The 19,760-nt window shown below is 38.7% G+C and overlaps 2 protein-coding genes and 1 long non-coding RNA gene across 3 annotated transcripts; 2 read left to right on the top strand and 1 right to left on the bottom strand.

The window, feature by feature from the left end:
* The first annotated feature begins 2,860 nt into the window (after positions 1–2,860).
* tgoln2 (trans-golgi network protein 2) lies at positions 2,861–9,903 on the top strand. Its single transcript, XM_074670501.1, has 4 exons — positions 2,861–3,080; positions 7,024–7,958; positions 8,318–8,401; positions 8,490–9,903. The coding sequence occupies exons 1-4, from the start codon at positions 3,026–3,028 to the stop codon at positions 8,493–8,495; spliced, it is 1,080 nt and encodes a 359-aa protein (XP_074526602.1). The 5' UTR covers positions 2,861–3,025; the 3' UTR covers positions 8,496–9,903.
* A 293-nt stretch (positions 9,904–10,196) lies between these two features.
* LOC141790546 (dual specificity protein phosphatase 18) lies at positions 10,197–11,611 on the bottom strand. The gene has a single exon (XM_074670502.1). The coding sequence runs from the start codon at positions 11,481–11,483 to the stop codon at positions 10,935–10,937; it is 549 nt and encodes a 182-aa protein (XP_074526603.1). The 5' UTR covers positions 11,484–11,611; the 3' UTR covers positions 10,197–10,934.
* Positions 11,612–13,745: 2,134 nt separating this feature from the next.
* On the top strand, positions 13,746–17,879 carry LOC141791003 (uncharacterized). Its single transcript, XR_012598294.1, has 3 exons — positions 13,746–14,240; positions 14,616–15,079; positions 15,534–17,879. It is a non-coding gene; the product is annotated as an uncharacterized LOC141791003 (long non-coding RNA).
* The last annotated feature ends 1,881 nt before the right edge of the window (positions 17,880–19,760 follow it).

The raw sequence follows: 19,760 nt of genomic DNA, 5'->3' as shown, positions 1-19,760 counted from the left end.
CTCACATTTATTCTGTAGTAAATATCTATACATGTGTGATACCTAGAAAATTCCCATGCTCCTCTCTGAGTGTTATACACCCCTGTTTATCCAGAACAACCTACCTGGTTGCTGCTCCACTCAACATCTGCCATGTAAGCACAAGGTCAGATTTAATACATGTTAATTTTTGCTCATTAAATTCTTCCAATCTCTTGCCAAGGTTCTTTTTTGGGCCTTCCTTTGATCTTGAAATTATTCCAGGTTAACCCTTGAGTAGTTCTCATGCGTAATAATGCTCAGAGAGCTGTCATGTGATTAAAATGAAAAAAGGGGGTTCATTTTTATGGGTAACAACAGAAAAAACACACTATCCAGCCTAAAAACCCATCAACTCAGGGTGTTGCTGAGTATGTCCTCACAGTATTCAGTTTGTCACGCGAAGAATAATATCAGACCAAGTAGAATAAACATCACCATGTGTCTTCCATTGACTCATGACCTTATATTCCCATTAATAACAGGATGCAGTGTTTGCTTCACATGTGGTTTTCTCAAAGTGAAATTAATTGATTGTTTCGGTAACATTCAGCAGGCTTAGCAACACTCAGCTGGTGCCTTTGTGTGGATAGGTATGGCTGCTGTGAGCTTAAGAACCTCCTTAATGTATTATTCATACTCGTTTGACCTTAAAGACGGAAATGCAAATGATGCTCAAGAATGAGAGGGATCATCGGACTTTTCAAATGTCAAATAGCCTGCTACAATTAAGACACATTCATTACAAGAACCCACAGGTGTCCCGCACCCAGCTGGGATGTAAAACACCTCCAATTAGCATTACCGTGATTACCTCACCTCTGAAGCTGCTGCACATCTGCAACTCTTGTCCTGATAAATCTGAAATATGATTTTTATCGCCCCAGTGCAACATGAAGTCACTTCATGTTCACTTTTTAACTAAATGCTGTTTAATTCTCCAGATTAAAATATTTTATGGCTTATTTACAAATTCTGAAGAAATTACTGTATTAATAGCTAATGAAATTACATGCAGATAGAATAACCCGGTGTCTGAATATGCTCTTATTACATTTCACTCATTGCTTGCACTAAAAATCAACACTGCCATCTGCTGATAAAATGAGGTTAAACACTGACACAACCATCTCAAACCAAGTGACATTCAGCATTTCACCTGTAGGTGGCAGCAACAGCACTAAAGTCTTACCATCATTATGGTATAAATTGAATATTTTGGATTGAAGAAAATTACTCTGAACAGATGGTTTAACCCCAACAAGTAGATTCACTTTATGTCTGTGTCTGAGTCTGGACTGAACTTTTTAAATTGACATATGTTTTAAAAGTCAAAGACTGAATACTGCAGCCACAGGAGCCAAGTTTTATCCTACTTTAATCACCTGTTTTAACTGTTATCTATATCTCAGTTCAGCAGTCACAAATATTTATCAGCTCAAAAGATTAAAAAGGTATGAGAGTGCTGTACAATGGGGGCTTCTTGAAAAAGGAAATTTAAATCATCTCTGTTAAAAAAATAAAAACAACAACAACAACAACAACAAAAACACCAGTAAACACCGGCATGTACGTCACGACACGTAGCTGTGTGGTTGTTTTAAATCTATTCTATGGCTTCACATTCTGCCCGTGAAACAGTGTAGCTTTAAGCTCAAATGAATAAACAAATAAGAACATCAGTGCGGTTAATAGGCCATAAATACATGAAAGGATAATATCTGATTATGAAGGCTTCCTGTTATTGGTAAACTGTATGGTTCCAGGTTTTGATGGGGTTTTCCAGAATGGTGTGAGAGCTGTATGATGTTATTACCGAATCAGAATGCATCAGGGTAAAATAACTAAAAATTTGGGAAGTTTTTTAGTCTGATTTACTCTGTTTTATCTTATTGTTGTATCTATATTTTTGTGATAAATAGTTTATTGTTTTTACCAGTTTACTCATTTACTTTTTTTGTTACTAAACTAAAAAATATTATTAGTATTTCATCTTTTGACTTTTACTTTTATGATCATCATAGCTTTTATTTTATTTTCTTTATTTTGACACTTGTTTTGTTTTTATCTTTCTAAATATTTCTATTTAATTTTTTGTTACTCCAGTTCTTACCTTTGCTCCTCATGGTCTCACTTTATTTTTTTAGGTTCTTTTGCTGTCTGTGCTGTCTTCTCATGCAATTGGGTTTCTGTGCATGTGCTGTGCATTTTAAGGTTGTACCCTTTGATTAGGTTTTCCATCTTTTCATTCTATTTATTTTTCACATTTTTTTTCATTTCATAAACTGTGCTATTTTAATGTATTGTTCTTCTTCTTCTTCTTCTTCTTCTTCTTCTTCTTCTTATTATTATTATTATTATTATTATTATTATTATTATTATTATTATTATTACAATTATGACTTAGACATCATGTATTAATAATTTAGCAAAGTAAAAATTCTCAGACAGTCTCTATATATTTATGCAACTTTTTGTAAGGGTCAAAGATAAATTTTTTAACATTATACAGTAGCATCCATTTAATTCTTTGGGGTTTTCTACATCCTGGAATTAATGGCAGCATAACTTGAGATTTGGGGAATTGGTGTCACCAAAATGTTGTAAAGTATATATATATATATATATATATATATATATATATATATATATATATATATATATATATATATATATATATATATATATATATATATATATATATATATATATATATTTATTTTACAAATGCGAAAACTTGGCAGGACTGGTCACATAGCCCTGTTATTTCCGATTCTTCCGTTAGGGGGCAGTAAGCTCCTCTCTCCTCGCGTGTGTCCTCTCACAGAAGAAGAGCCTCTGACGTGTGATTTGTACACGGAAGCAGAACAGAGCGTGATGTAAACCTTAGTAAACCTCATCCAACCTGTCGACCTGCGAGTGACAACGCCGATCCTACGTCCACACAAAGAGGGGGCAGCTGAAACTGACAGCTTTTCTGCTTTTAACGTCGCGGTCTGAACACACAATGAGGACAGCTTTCTTGTTACTGACACTGTTTTTGTGTTGCTGCTCGGTGAGAGGTGAGTTAAGTTTGATCTGATTTAACTGCGTTTTCCTCTCATTCAACGACACGTTTTAATCCCTGGGAGCTAATGAAGCTAATTCATGTGAAGTGAAGTGTTGTCAGAGAGGCGGATGTTAACAGAGAGGTCACTGAAACGTTCAATAAAAATACAATCATTCCATTTGACACCTATCTGAAATAAACGATGCCTTTTCTGTTACATGTAAACCTAAAATACCAAGATAGATATAGGCACTAGTTGAAAGAGAAAATTTAAAGAAAAAGAACTGACTGGTGTGAATCAAAATGTGTGGTGTGCTTTGGTTATTTTAGTAAAGCCGCAAAATCATCCACACAAACCTGGATCTATTGTGTCTGATTAAATCACCAGACAGATACTGAAACAATGTGGCAGTCATACCTGTGAAAGCGGCAGAACCTGATTTCATCTGTTAACAATCGGCTTCATGAGCTTTGGCTTCCTGTCACCTCTAATCTTACATCAAGTGCAGGGTACCCGACTGAATATATATGTATAGCAGCATAATGATATGTCTACACACCTAGCACACTACAAGTCTTTCAAATGTCAGTCAACTTGATGCAACTGGAGCAAACACAGCAGAAGGCGGGGATATGTTGAGTTTGAGAACAACAGACTTATCATAAAAGATAAAGAAGAAACGAGAAGTTAACATGTCTGTGATATAAAATGTGTCCTGATGATTTGCCATTAATGTTGGAACTAATGTGGTCTACATACTTCCTCTGAAGTGTTTTTCAAAAAATTGGTGTCTAAGATCAGTTTTTGTCAAGTTTAATTTTTGAAACCCAAGTCTTGGTAGAGGTTTTCTGTTGATGCGAGGGAACTCACGTCACATAATATGTACAATGGTACATGCTATGTGGCCACTTTATGGCCTACCGCTATAAACATTGCTGTGACATATTTTAGAAGGGGACACTGACGTTGACTTGTTTGTAGACATTAAAACCCTGTACTGACGTTCTCATTTCTTGAAGATTCCATTCTGTGGCTTTGCCCACCAGCACCACCATTTCCTGTTGTTTCGTCTCTGTCTCATGTTTGAATCTATGAAAGCAATTTTAAAATCAATATCATACATACTGGAGTGTATCCTCAAAATAATACAGTTTGTGTATTATTTTAGCAGAGTGACTGAAGTGAACAGTTTCTACTTTAAAAGATATTTCGTTTGTGAACAGTGGAATTGCGTTAGATTGTAAAAGAGGACTCATCAGTTGACCACCTACTGTATATCATCATTCCCTTCCAAACAGCCAAAATGATTTGTTTGGCTAAAAACCTTTCCCAGTCTTAATATCTGGTATCTACAGAGTTCTTTTTTTAATGATGGACCAAGTGGGACCAGTCTGTCACTTAAGCATTCAAAATTTGATTTTAAATCCTTTTATGGGTTTGATTAGTGAAAAAACATAAAAGATAAAGAAGAAAATCTTCAAAAAAAAAAAGCAAGCTGGGTTATAAGTTATTCAACTTCCATGACATTTTGCTTTGTATTGTCGCAATCTGTTTAAGTTTGGTTGTCAGGCTCTACTTTAAAGTGTAGGGACTGAACTCGGTGTTTCCCAAACTTTTTTTACTGCACCTCTGTAGAGATAAGATTATTTAACCCACTCCTACTCCCACCTCAACCCATCTACATGCTCTCCACTACCAGTGTTTCCCCTACCAATGTATTTTGGGGGGATGTTTATGTCCCCTCTGGTTTATATTAAATTGTTTGTGACTCACTGCTCTGCCATGAGGGTCAGTGTGTGCGCAGCCCTGCCACGCTTAAGTTGCAAGAACCAAGAGTCAAACACCTCACTGAACAGAAACAATGGACAACATCTGCACAGCTAATTTATTTTTTCTTTATGACAGAGGATGATCATCACCCCACCCCCAATTTGAAAACCACTGCCTTCAATCAGGAACATCTATATTAGGACAATAGGAAACAGTTCAGATTCCTCTCTGTGGTCTAGACAGTATTTACCCATCATGCATCAGCAGGCTTTGGTGTGTTCAGGCACAACAGAGCAATCTGCAGTACCAACATCCTGGCTCTCATCAGAGGTAATCATATTGTAATTTGATTATCTCCAAACAGATGCCGGTATGGTAAGTGCAGCAAACAGTCTGCCTCAGATGAAAATGTTCAAACAGTGCTATAAAATGTGCTTTGGCTGTCTTACCAAAGACAATCAGCATTCAGATTTTTGACTACCTAGAATGCATCGATAGAAACTGATCAGACCCTCAGTCACCAAACGCGCTACTGTAGGCCTGTGTAAGGGCTTTCTAGATATATTTAAATAGTCTCACCTCTAGATTTATGCCTGGTTGTAGTTAGGGATGGGTACCTTTCACATTTGAAGCGATACGGTACAGATGCCCGGTACTTGGCAATCGGTACCAATACTCAATGGTACCGATTTTCGGTACTTTTTTGTGTTTATGTAGTAAAAATATCAATATCTTTTAAAAATGAAACATGTTTTTTTTTTTATCAATTTGACACAGTCATTCTTCAATATACAACCTTATGGATACGGTACCGATGCCTGGTACCTGGCAATTGGTATGGGTACTCAATGGTACCAATTTTCAGCACTTTTTTGTGTTCATGTAGTAAAAATATTAATTTCTTTAAAAATAAAACATATATATTTTTTCGATTTGACACAGTTATTCTTCAATATATAACCTTGCAATGCTGTGATTATGTCCAGCATTGAAAATTGCCTTCTCTTCCACTCTCTCACAGTCACAAGGATGCATTTAGGTACCTAAACATGGTACCTTTTGATTTTACGGGAATCTGTACCTGGTACTTTTGACAGAATTTGGTCGGTACCTATAAAAGTACCTAATTCGGTACCCATCCCTAGTTGTAGTCCACAATTTAAAATGAGGTTACCAGCACCAAAAGAGGTTATTTAATGCTATTTCTGGGCATCTCCTGCTGGGCAGCCCAGAACCATATCCATTGACAGCACATAGAAGTCCCCATGGCAACACCATGTAAGCTGACAAAGTTAAGAAGCAGAGGTCTGTGTTGGTCTCTGCTCAAAAGGATTAATTTTACAGTAACTGCAGAAACTGGAGCTGAACTGTCAGAGCAAAAAAGGACAGAGGCGAAGGTTAAAAGGAAGAGTGATAGAGCATGGGCTAAAGGCTAAAACACGGGCAAAGCTGTTTGTGAAAATGTGCATGCAGCAGTTACACTGTAGCAGTCTCTGCAGTGGATAAAAAAGCCTCTCTGTAGCTTGCTGTTAAAAATGAAACTGAGATTTAAACAGACACAAAAAATGAGGATTTCAATCAGGAAATGATGGAGAGCAATTTACAGGCATAAAATCCCAAGGGTTGAATTTTGTTTCACCTGTTGTTTCTCAAGTGTCTGCGTGAGGCTGGCTCTGGAAGTACCAGAAGTCACATGCACACCAAGCCAAAAAAAGCTGTTTTGACAGAAGAAATAAACCTATGTACAGCCTGGTTCAAAAAATGTCTCCTGCCTGAATGACTAATTTAACTATTAGCACACATTATACAGACAGTAGGGTGTCTGTCTAACTCGGCAGTTTAGAGGATCAATCAGTGGCATAGCTCCGCTCACGTGACTGACGGGCACCCTATAGCTGTACCCTAAGCCCCAGTCCAATGTGGCTGCGGTAGTCCATTTATTAAACAGTCTGTGTGTGGGGCATGGAAAACAAGGCCTTGGCCATAAGTCATCCATTGCTGACCACTGGCTGCAAGATTCCCCCAAATTTTGGAAACTGTTCCCTGGTGCGCACTTTTTATTTAGACAATAGGTTGTGGGTTCCATATTGGGTAATGTATCATCTGTGTTGTTCTGTTTATGTCACTTTTCCATTTGTTCTGCTGTTGGAATGCCACCACTTATGTTTTATTTTCTGAACTATAGGATTTCCAGCTGGGGATCGCTTAGCCAATGAGGTTCAAGGCCAACCAGGTGAATCACAGGGCAATGGGAGTCCAGCCGAAACCAGTGTAAATGCAAAACCAGCAGCTGATGGTGTAGAGCCACCAAAAAAAGAAGTGGACGATAAGATTAAAAATAAAGCAGAAGAGGCTGTCCAGACACCATCAGGGGGAGAAAAAGATGGAAAAGCAGCACAGGAAAACCCTCAAGAGACATCAAAAGTGGTCAAACAGCTGCCAATAAGTGAGAGTGTAGATTCAAAAAAGGGAGCAACTGAGGACGGAAACAAAGAGTCAGAAACCAATCAAGGAGTCAAACAAGCGCCAGCTGCTGGGGTGGTAAACCATGAAAAGTCAGCAAAAACTAGTGAGTCAGCAACTAAGGAGGCAGGAGACAAAAAGCCAGCAACCACTGAAAAGCCAGCAACCACAAAAGCACCCAATGAAAAGCTAGCAACCACGAAAGCACCCAATGAAAAGCCAGCAACCACGAAAGCTACCATTGAAAAGCCAGCAACCACGAAAGCACCCAATGAAAAGCCAGCAACCACGAAAGCACCCAATGAAAAGCCAAAAACTATGAAAGTAGCCAATGAAAAGCCAAAAACTACGAAAATAATTAATGAAAAGCCAGCAACCACGAAAGTAAACAATGAAGAGCCAGAAATCAGCCAAGGAACCAACAAAGAGTCAGCAGCCGAGGAAGGATTGGATGAAAAGCCAGGAATCAATGAACAGAAGGAAGATGATGAAGACGACTTGAATGGTGACTCAAGCATAAGAAAACCAGGGGGCCAGCTTAACTTTAACCAGTCTGGTATAAAAGATGATGCGGAGAGCAGTCATTTCTTTGCCTACCTTGTGACTGGGGCTGCATTGGTGGCAGTACTCTACATCACCTACCACAACAAGAGAAAGGTACTTTACCATCAGTTGGCTTTTATCCATTTTATCCAACTTGGATCGAAACCTATCAGACCAGAGCTTGTGACTCATGAGGTGTATTTTGGCAGCTCGTCCCACTTCATGTCCTAGATTTGAGTTGCAAATGTGTTTTTGTTGACCATTTTAGTTTGTGGGATCAAGTTGCAAAGAAAAGAAGGTGATGCTAGAATATCCAGCAAGCTAAAATAGATATTAGATGTTACAAATTAGTCTGTGTATTAATCTTCATTGCACTTTTTTGTAACTGATATTACTTTACTAGAACAGGTTTATGTGATGATTTCTGATTAAGAATAACAACCTTAAAATACAGTGCCCTCTGTTTCTTCCAGATCTTTGCCTTCATGTTGGAGGGAAAGCGATCCAGATCAGCACGTCGCCCAAAATCCTCAGATTATCAGATGCTTGATCAACATGTGAGTTGCTGATGTGAAGGACTGCCACCTTTTTAAAAATAAAATACAGCAAGTGTTAAATTCCTGTGTGTCTTTCTTCCTCTTCCAGATGTGATCGTGTAAAGTGATTGCCTCGAACAGCTGGATACACTGGGGCTGATGACTGAAGTGAGCGAATGCATATTGGCTGTTGCTCTTCCCCCTCTGGAGTACTCTGCGTTGCTTCCACCTTGTATTCAATAGCAGTTCTTACCTTTAGATGCTTATTGTGTGACTATGCACATGACACCATTGCCTTATTGAAAGATTTACTGACATGCGGTGGAGGTTGTTATAAGCATGCTGTTTTGCACTTGTCTCTTTTCCACTATGAAGGCAATCTTGCAATTAAACCTGGTAAAGGTTTTGACTCAGGATATTTCAGTAGCAGATAAGACTTGTTTGTGCAGTACATCAGTCATTGCACTGTGTACTTTAATAAGCCATCGGAATATTTGTGGAATACTGACTGTATAATTTCTTTCTGGTTATGTTAAAATTGATCAAGAGTCCTTCGAGGTGTATGGAAGTATCACAATGAGATTTCAACTCATGTTCCTAACCATGTGGTGTGGGTAAAATGAATGTAAAGACAACCTTTGATTTCCAAATGACAACTTAGCACAATGCTTTCCTTCTTTGATGTTTTTTTTATGAAAGAGATTTGCTTTTGTGGGGAGTTGGTTGAAAAGATTTATGTCACTCCCATTTTACTCATTAAATGTAAGAGTTTGGCTGATAGGATATCTGTATGTATTGCCAGCGTGAATCCTGAAAGTGAGGAAATAAGTTAGGACTAGGACATGTTGCTTTTGAAGGTATGTGACTATTTATCAAGAACTTGTATGCTGAGCTAAACTAACTGCCTGATGCCTGTAGCTTCATACTTGGTAAACAGATTATCTACTCCTCTAACAAAAAAGCAGATGGCATTAAGTTCATGAATGATGAAGCAGTCCAATTAAGATAGAACTTTTTTCAAGGGTTTTTAACTTTCACTAGGGTGTTGGGTACACATGTTAAAGCATTACTGTCCAACTACAAGACTGTGGTAGAAATGGTGTTCAGATTACCTTACGGTTTACCTGCCAAACACTTCTGTGGCTAGTTTCTCCTCTTGATGGATAAACATATTCAACCTGTGCAACACGTAGCTTTGAAACTCTGATCTGAAATGTTTCAGGTTTAAACCTAGTAACTGTTTGTTGGAGGAAATGAGCCCACAGCTTCTGTGTTTACTGCTGGGAGTGCACTATTAGATAAAAATGTGTTTCTGGGGATAGGCTTACCACTTATAATTTAAATGTAGAGTTGATGTGTTTGTGTTAAGATATGACTTGTGCCAAATTGTGAACATTTTAACTGTGAGTTAATTTGTGTTTCTTATTTTGTGCCTGTTTGCTCATTTAAGACTATGTAGCAGTCAAAGCGTAAAGAGCCTTCTCTGTAGGAAGAATGGGAGATCTTGCATCAAAAACTGTTTCCTAGCAGAAAAATATCAATTAAAAATTATATTTTTCCTGTGAAATGTTAACAAAAGTCTGGCATTTTTCTATTTTGTTTACAACAAATTGACATTTTCGGAACTTAAGAACCTAGTTATACTTTCATACTTTCTGGATAAATTCAGCATGAATGTGCATGTGTTCAAAATGTTTAATAAGGCTACATAAGCATTTGACTTTGTCAGGAATGGCTGTCTCTACCACTGTCCTACAAATCAATGAGTGCACAAATACATGTGTGGATGCTGAATCTGTATGGAGGAGATTTGAAAATTAAAGCTTTTTTTGTATATTTTAGTTTCAGGTGACTTGGATTGGCTTCTTTTTTAACTCACTGAAAAGTTACATTACACACTTTCCATAAAAGTCTGTGAGTTGCTGTGACAGACACTTGTTTCCTTTATTTGACAGAGAACGAAACATAGTTATGATGCTGGAAACAACAACCTCTGCTTCATTTTACAAACAGTCATTTCATGACAGTGCATATAATAATGGCTCACCCCAATGAACAATGTGAGAAGCATTACATTAGTTGTTACAGGTTGAGCCAGTTTATCTACTTCAAACTGGTGGTATAGAGCCATGATAATCTATAAGGGCAAGGGTTAGGTTAGGTTTCAAGCTTCTCTTTTGTAAAACTTAGAAACATTTTTGGAAATTACAAATTAGTTTAAATAAGTTCGTTAATTTAAATTAGTTAGACAAAATTAGTCTAAGACTAATTTGAAGGAACTTAAACTGACTTTTGGACTCAACAACAGACAGATAATGATGAGGAATGGTTGGTGCAATCCTCCAACACAGTGTATTTGAAGCCTGTATCATTGTTTACAAGTTACCAGCACACTGCGTGACTGGATAGATGCTCGTAATTACTTCTTTCCTGGAAGCAAATCAAATCATGATGTTGCTTTCTTTGAGTAAACACCATAAATCACAGCAGGGATGTTACAAAAACAGTCTGTTCCTCTGGTGAGTTTTGTCCCCGTAGATTAGCACAGACGTCTTCACAGTGGCATCATATTTCTGGCCTCCTCCTCATAAATGTCTGGTATTTCTCCTATCGGGGTGTGGACCATACGGACAGAGTTACACCCACGCAGCTCCATCTCATATCTCAGGAGCTGCTTCCAGAAGCCATTATTAGGCCTCACTATGGGTCGGCAGGACTTCACCCACCTGTGGGCCTCAAGGAGAGTCACGCCACGGTGCTTCAGTAGATAGGCCATGCAGAGGGTGGCCGAGCGGCTCACACCGGCGTTACAGTGCACCAGTGTCCGGCCTCCGAGCTCCTCTGTCTGCTTGATTTTATCTGCCACCCTGTCAAAGTGCTCACAGAGAGGAGACACGGGGGAGTCAGATAACGGGATGTGGATGTACTCATCCACTCCTGGAGGAAGAGGACAGTTGCTCCTGGTTTCAGTGACGTTCACTATGCAGGTAATGTTGCACCGAGACACCTGAGAGGAATCGCTGGCGGCTCTGCTGTTACAGAGATAAAGATGGTCAGTGATTCGGCACAGGCCTGACAGACCCGAAAGTCCCGACTGGAGCATTAAGAGTGAAAAAAAAAATAATAATACAACTGAGAAACTGTCAGGGAGGCTAAGGTAAAGTTTGGCTGCTTTCAGTCAGCGCGGGACAACATAGTATGTTCTGTAGGGCAACTCATGAGGGACAATTTTATGTGAGCGCACGCTCTGCCGCCCCCTGCCGGGTGGGGCGGTCATTAAGTATTTTTCCAAACTAAAATGACAGGTAGTAAGGGCATTTTATCCGATATTTGACAAATCTGGGAACTAAATCGTTACCAAGAAATTTCTTCACCAATGTGTTTTTAAAGGTGTCTTATAAAATGTACTAAAAGTTTGAAGTTTAACTCCTGTGGGAAACCTCTCAAAAAACTTCTCAAAGTTGGGGTACTGATAACCGATTTTCAAAAATTCAAAAGTGCTGAAATTGGACTTAAGTAACTTGTGAAGGGTCAAACTAGGGATTTTTCATGATTCTGAGCTGATTGCAAACAATTATTTTTCAGCAAGGCAACTCCCTAGTGAAAAAACTCCCAATAACCCACACTCACACATAAACACACTGAAACAAACCTGAAGTGCTGTCTTTTGCAGATTTGAAGCCAGCTGTGTAACTGTCTCTTATTTTTGTACTTCTATTAATGACAAAGGAACAGAGCTGGCCCACACGGTGACGCGCTTTGTGTCCTCCGATGCGCCCCACTGTCCATTCTCCTGCTGCAGGGACAGCGGCTCTGACCGTCTCCGCCTGGTCCAAGAAATTAGAGCCCTAGGTGTTCATGGTTATGAGCCAGTTCCAACTCTAGACCCCATAGCTCCTGAAGAGCTACTCCAGTTTACAAGCTGCAATTGCAATTCTTCTTGCAGTAACCGGTGATGCAGCTGCAAGAAGGCGTCAAGTGCATCTTAGCTTGTGGAGTCTGTAAAGGCATTGTCTGCAAGAATGCCATTCATGATGGTTTTGATGATTTAGACATCGACACCTAAAGCATTTCAGAGCATGGATTAGTATTTGCTGTAATTATTGTGCAACTAATTGAAATAAATGCAACTCTATATGTAAATGCAAAGGTGGGTGTGTCATTCTTTCCACTAAGGAATGGTTGTGGTGAAAAGTAAATGATAGCAATCAACTCAGAATAATGAAAAACCACTAGTTTGACCCTTCACAAGTTACTTAAGTCCAATTTAAGCACTTTTGACTTTTTGAAAATCGGTTATCAGTACCCCAATTTTGAGAAGTTTTTTGAGAGGTTTCCCACAGGAGTTAAACTTCAAACTTTTAGTACATGTTATAAGACACCTTTAAAAACACATTGGTAAAGAAATTTCTTGGTAACGATTTAGTTCCCAAATTTTCAGATCTTCCCCTTACTAAGGTCAAATGTGATTAATGAAATGACTTCAAATATAATGAATATTTTAAAATAACTACTTTATAACTTAAAACAACAAAAACAACAACAACAACAACAGCAATTAAACAGTACAACAGTAAAACATAATCAAGGGGTACAACCTTAAAAAGTATGACAAGTACATAAATATATTTATAGTATTTTTTAATATGCTTCAATCATAACTAGGACTGCATTTTTTTTCTACTGCTTTTAAAATTATCACAATTAACAGTTGTGCATTTCTGAAATTTCCAGCACATCACTATACACATCACAACATGTTTGACTGCTGTAATCTCATAAACTTAGATTTTTGCAGACTTGAAGTAAAACACTTTTTCTGCATATGGTACAAATAGTATTCACTTCTTATTTATTTATTTGTTTTTATTTTATTTTATTTTATTTTTTTCTTTATTTATGTGTCCAACATGGTCCAATCATTGAACTGCCTGGTTTTACCATTGGAGTCTCTGTCACCACCCTGAGGCCAACAACTGCACTTACTAAACTCTTATAGTTTTCTCACACAAACAGGATTCAAAATTTACAGAGCCCCTCCCAAAAACAGACAAGACAACACTGTTATTTCAACATCTCAGAATCTCTCATAAAAGTCACAATGAATTGTAAAACTAAAACATCCCGTATAAAAGGCCAAGACACCAAACATCACGACTGAAAAACAAGATGAAGTTAGAGTTGTATTCAGTGACATTAACTAAGATTTGCTGCATGAATGAATGTTTTGGAGCTTGTAATCGTAGTTTAACATTTTTATACAATACGAGTAGTGTGTCCCTGTGAGTGAAGTTATAGCCTCAGAGAGTGGCGGTACGTGTGTGTATGGTTGGCGGTGGTCGCTTCAGCTGCTGGTGGAGCCTGCAGGCAGTCCTCTGTTGCCCGGGAAACACAGATGGTGGATGAAGGGTGCGCATACAAAGGAGTATAAACCTGTGGCAGCAGCTGGAGACCGAGCCGCTCATTAATTCAGCTCTGTGCTCTCCTGCTTCGTCAAAGACGTCGCTGTTCTCTTTAATACTTCCCATCCATTCTCTTTGTCCCGGGCTTCCGGCTCCCACTTTATCCTGTATTCTCCCCGGACCGGACCAGGCAGTGCGCAGCTGTGGTTGGCACTCCCACATCTGCTGGTCTTTGCTCGGCAGCCATACAGACACACGACGCTGCTCCGCGGCTCATGTTAGTGCGTAGCGTGTAGTCCAGAGGGCGAGCAGCCGTTCACTGCGGGCGGCCAACACGGCTCACACACACACACACGGTGCGGACGTGCAGGTCGAAGAGCGATACTCAGTATGGACGAAACATGAAGAAGACGAGGATAAAGATACGGTCGTCGCTCACCGTTTGCTGCTGTGGACAGGTAGGAAAAATGGCCTTATGCTTCCACTTCTGTTCTCATGAAGTGTCTCTCCTTCGTTCATCACACGGTTTGTTTTCAACATAGTTCCACACAAAAGAAGGTCTGGTGTAGCATTTACACATTCAGACGTCCTGTTTGTGACAAATTCGATGTACTTTTAATTTTAAAAGCCTATTTTTTCTTACAAAGATAGGAACAAAGATATATTACACTTCATTTATATTTGGATGTTGCTTTAGTTAAGCTCCCTCACTGTGAAAATGTCAAACACCTTAGCCTTTAATCTTGTTCAAGTAGGTGAAAATACTGCAAAAGCATGTTGCAATGCCAAACATAGTTTTGTAACACTCTTAATCAGTTTTCTTTACTTTACAGGTGACCTTGTGTTCAGTGTGGAGTGGACGATGTGGATTCATCCCCAAAGCTGCTGACATATCCAGGACCCGAGGAGGACCCAGCAGCAGGACAGGTTATGTGTACAAGCTGAGGAGGCTCAGTTTCAATGCTACACAGTAACAGATGGGGTCTTAACGGCATCACTCAATCATTTATGACTTCAGTGTAGCCTATATGCTGTGACTTATATCTGAGGGTGTATTTTAGTTGCATTTGTCTCAAAAAAGGAGGGCGAAAATCCCCAAGGTGTCCTGAGGACAGTTAGATTGTGTCCCACTTTTCCTGCTGCTTTTTCTGTGTTGTGTTTCCCTCTAGCTACATCGATGGAAAAGCAGATCAGGGCCCACACCGGACCCCGGCAGCTGCATCACCTCTCCATCGCCCCCTGCTGCACTGCTTCACAGAGAGAGAAAGAGAGGACTCGTCAGTAGATTTACACCACGGTGACTTTTATTTCCCTCATACCCGCTTTACGCTCCACACTGAGACTTGTTAAAGAGGTCTGGATGAATATAAACTGCTTTTTGCCCACTTACAGTAGGCGTTGCTCTTGGTGTGTCAGTGTGTGTGCACACTAAGCCTCAGTGCTGGATTAGTTGTGTGTTAAATCACTGCCATATTTTCTGCTATGTGCAACACTGTGCAGGATTAGAGCAAAGAGAGGAGATAAAGCAACCTGGAAGTGAAGACCATATGACGAAATCAGATTAGCATAATCAGCTCTTCTGATTCATTATTCAACATTATGCAGGATTATCTGAGAAATGTTTGCATGTTTAGTACACTAAGGAGATAATATTCCTGTATGAGGGTGTTTCAGGAGGAAGGAAGGAGAGAAATCTTAACAATCACATCACAGTTTACCTCTGTTTTTTTCCCCTTTTGTTTCTTGAACAGCTGTTGTGTCGTTCCTCCTGCTGTGTTTGATGCATGGTGCCATTCTTGCGGTCCTGTACCTTCAGGAGAGGATGATCATTGATCCCCCAGCAGAGAGATGTTGTCTGCTGCTTCTTTGTGTCACTCATATAAGTTTTAAGCTGTTAAAAATGCTCTAAAATCCATGTCAGGGTGTTCAGATTTAACTGTCCATCCCTGTTTTGTGACCAATCCTGATATAGTTAGTTAGTTATTATGGTGTGCAGCATTTTTCTTTCACTGCTGTGTGCAGTGACCTCACGTCTCTGTTTCTGTGGTTACTGTCTAACGCCTTCTCCCTGTGTAAGAAAGCTTTCACCAATGCTGTCTTAGCTTCTCACAAAAACTCGTGTGTTTGGCTGCCAGATCCAGAAAGCTCTGATATTTTGAGCCAGTAATGTTAAAAAAAAAAAAAAGATCTGCTGTGAGATATGACCAGTTTTCTCACATTTTGACGACGTGTTATCCTCACAGTATGCTTTTTGTTTGTCTTGAAACAATACTCAGCCTGTGTATTTATACTGTTTTGCGTGGGTGCGTATGTTTCTGTGGGAGTGTTTGTGTGCATGTGCGTTGAGTCTTTTTGTGTGTGTGCATGTTTTTCTTCTCTTTTTAATAATCAGAAATTTGCAACGGTCTTGGAGCTAGTAGCTGCTTATCAGTGATCTATGGAGTTAAGAAGCATAGTTTGCTCTTCTTTTAGCCTCTAAATATACCAGACATGGGGAGAAACAATATTTACAGATGATTATTAGCATCAGTTTGGACCTTGTAGAGGTGACAGTAAGGTGGGGATTCTGGGGAGTCAGATAATCACGTAAATGTTTGAGAAATTAATGGTGTGTAGTTTTATAATGATGCCTGCTGGCTCTAATTAAACTGTCCCGACGCCCACACCCCCATCATCTGATACCTAAACACAACAAACGCTAATAATCATGTGAAAATAGCTTTCTTTCAATCCAGGTCTGGCTTCTACTAACAGTACCTCACTAATATCTAACAATACTAATTTGTGCTAACAGACAATGATTACTAACCTGAAACCTGAATGCTGATGGCTGGCCTTGTTTCTCTCTAACACACTAACCCTCTGCTTTACGCCCACAGTGTGACACACATGGTCCTCTCTCATCATCCTGCAATCCTTCTGCTTGAAAACCGCCAACCTAGATTAATCAATAACAAACAAAAAAAAAAAGGTTAAGAAGGGTTTCAGGAATTGGGGAGGCCATTTTTAACCTGGAGATGAAAAAGAGGAGTAGATACAGCTGCTAAGATCACTCTGGGTTGACCACATACTTAAAAAAGAGACAAATTGGTTTCAAATGGTATTGGTGACTCATGATGGGCTAAATTCACATCTTTGGAGGCATGTTTCTCTCTCTGTTTGTGCTCTGTGTGGTCAACCTTTGCAGATGTGCGCCTGATGTCCCCACATTAAAATCAAATAAAGCACAAGTTAACCAACTTAAAGTATTATCTTGGGGTTGATACTAACAAGAAAGAGTCTCCCTGTGCTTTCACTAACACCTCTGCCTTTTCTTATTTTTTAAACCAGACTTTTCTCACCCCTTTACAAACTAAAGCATGCCACGTGGTATTAATAATGTACAGTAAATGACTTCATATGAAAGCTTAGATGTAAACCATGTTACACTGCTGCTGAAATTGTACAGCTCTTGTCATGTTGGTGCTGTGCTAAACAGACTAGTTTTTTCCTTTAATAACCTACTAACATCAGTCTAAACTGAGACTAACACAGAAGCTTTTATCAGCTCTTTGCAAACTAACCAACTAACCCACTAATAAACTAATCATCTAACAACAACTAACTAAAAACACTAACTGTGTGCTGAGCGGAAACATTTGCAAAGCTCCCTGATTGTGTGGAGCTGCGTCACTTCTTGAATGTACTAACATGATAACTTTACGAGGACATGATCGAACTGCCTGGTTGTGTATCAATACTCGTGTGTGTGTGTGTGTGTGTGTGTGTGTGTGTGTGTGTGTGTGTGTCTGAGAGTACAACAAAGTGTGTGCCTGTGTATGTGTGTTTGTATGTGTGTGTGAATGAATGCAAATATAAAAGACAAAGTTCAGACAGTATGCATGACCATGTTATGTGGCTATCTCCACCATATAAACACTTATCGTCATCAGACGACTCTCCCAGCCCGGCTGGGATCCAGGTTTCTGGTTTAGCATCTCTGAATCATGTTGCATGTGAAGAAATCTAACTGAACTGTTTACAACATTATTTCTAATCCACAAGTTGTCTTAAAAAGTAGTTTTGTAACAACTTTTGTAATAAATATGTAATAACAATTTATTTTCTCCTTTCTTAACTATTTCCCAGACACTTTTTTTAATTCACTGAGTCTATCACATCCCAGACTGATGGTCCACGTTAAAACCCCACAGCACAGCAGAGCACTAACATAGAACCTGTTTTCTGCAACCTGCCACTAAATAACAAGCTGTTTTATTTCTATGGTGATGTGGAGTGCCAGCTCCAGGAGCGTCACTCTGTGAAATAACATCTCTGCTCTCCTGATTGCAGTAATCATACAGACGCATGATTACTGCAGCAAGAGGTTAAACTCATGCAGAGTCCAACAGAACTTCTTCCTTCAAAATCTATTAATGTAATTTTTAAGATTTTCTGAAATGAATCCCGCATGTAAGACCTTTTATTATTAAAGGTAAAACAATAATACCACCCCGTGTCAACTCTCAGTTTATATGTAAAACCACAATTTAAAAATAAAAGTTTGGATACTTTTCTGATGGTTTGACCTGACATTTAATTCAAAATAGTAAAAAGACATTATTAAAATAGTATTATTATATGAAAAACTGTTATACAAGTTGAAGTCCCACAGTTCGATTCTGAATTCTTTATGTTCATCTGTCTCTGCAAAGAGCTGAATATTTCATGCATGCAGTGTTACAGCAGGGGGCAGCAACTCCTCAGGTGAGAGGATTGGTTGTTTGGTGCAGTCTCAGCTCTTTTACAGATTTATTGGGGTTTCTGCTGATTATTAGGGTTGGATCCATGTTGCCACATGAATTCCTGTCAATGATGAGAAACATCTACACAGCTGTTTTGGTGTGCTTGATTAAAACACTTTGATGATAAAGTTTGAGAAAAAAATAAAGATTTTCTTTAAAAAGGAGCTATGTTACTCTTTTGCAACACAGTTTCAAAAGTATCCATAAAGCATTAATCATTTTCTTAAAATAAATAAGTAAAGAAAAAATAAATAGAAGAAGATTTTGTATACTTTATTATATTAAGAAACTCAACGATCAAGTTTTCTCACTTCACTGGCAGATTTATTTTTAACTCATTATAAGTAAATTAGGTGTCATTTTTGTCCTTTGTTATCTTAAATGTGACTCACTTTTAAACTAAAATTATTATTATTTTTTGTTTGTTTTTTGTTTTGATTTATTTATATATATATACAAAAATTAAGACATAAAAACCTACTCAGATTTCTGTTTTGTTTTTGTTTTTTTCCCCCAGTTAGCCTCTCAGTCTGGAGTTTTTGTGTTCTGTTTGTTGAATTTCAATTAAAGTTAAAACAGTGTGTTTACCTGTAAAAGATTCAGTCTATACCTCTTAATTATTGAGTTCTTCACTTCGATAAAGAATAGCTATTTTTTACTTGTGTTTCAGATATTATGGAAAACGTGCAATTTCATACAGTTTTAATTTTTTAAAAACTTTTAAATATTTAAAAAAGAAATCAGATTAGAGATAACATCAGTGAATAACATTAGGGAACAATATGAGTTACATTTTCACATTTCCCTGCACATTGTTTTTTAATCCTCTTTTTTATGTTGTGGAAGTCAAATTCAAAGGTCAAAGGTCACCCACTTATGAAAATAACTTGTAGAGCTGACCAGTGTCTGGGAATATCAGATCCCCAAACTACCTCTGCGTGCACTGTTTATGAAAACTCTAATTCACTGAGATTAAATGACATTAAAAAAAATCCTAAATGGCTACTTTGACTAAACTCACAGAAACCTCAGTAGACCTCCATTCCATCACCATCCTCCTCCTCCTCTTCTTCTGTCAGACAGAGGAGGCTCTGCTTTGCCTCCCATTTGAGCGGGATGTGATCCAGATGACGGGGGTTTCCAAAAGGTAGGAGCAGCGGGGCCCAGGGTCTTCATGGGTCAGCTGTAATTCAG

The sequence above is a fragment of the Halichoeres trimaculatus genome, unplaced genomic scaffold (assembly GCF_033239565.1).
Source record: "Halichoeres trimaculatus isolate MK-OKI-2021-1 unplaced genomic scaffold, fHalTri1.1 fHalTri1_scaffold_5, whole genome shotgun sequence".
Taxonomy (NCBI): Eukaryota; Metazoa; Chordata; class Actinopteri; order Labriformes; family Labridae; genus Halichoeres; species Halichoeres trimaculatus.
The sequence above is the reverse complement of the archived record's forward strand: the minus strand, read 5'-3'. Positions and strand labels throughout refer to the sequence as shown.

Bases quoted from the DNA above. Each gene is read 5' to 3' on its own strand.
- LOC141790546 (XM_074670502.1), bottom strand. From the start codon at position 11,483: ATGCTCCAGTCGGGACTTTCGGGTCTGTCAGGCCTGTGCCGAATCACT.
- tgoln2 (XM_074670501.1), top strand. From the start codon at position 3,026: ATGAGGACAGCTTTCTTGTTACTGACACTGTTTTTGTGTTGCTGCTCG. The intron at 3,081-7,023 runs GTGAGTTAAGTT...TCTGAACTATAG, and splicing joins GTGTTGCTGCTCGGTGAGAG to GATTTCCAGCTGGGGATCGC. The intron at 7,959-8,317 runs GTACTTTACCAT...TGTTTCTTCCAG, and splicing joins CCTACCACAACAAGAGAAAG to ATCTTTGCCTTCATGTTGGA.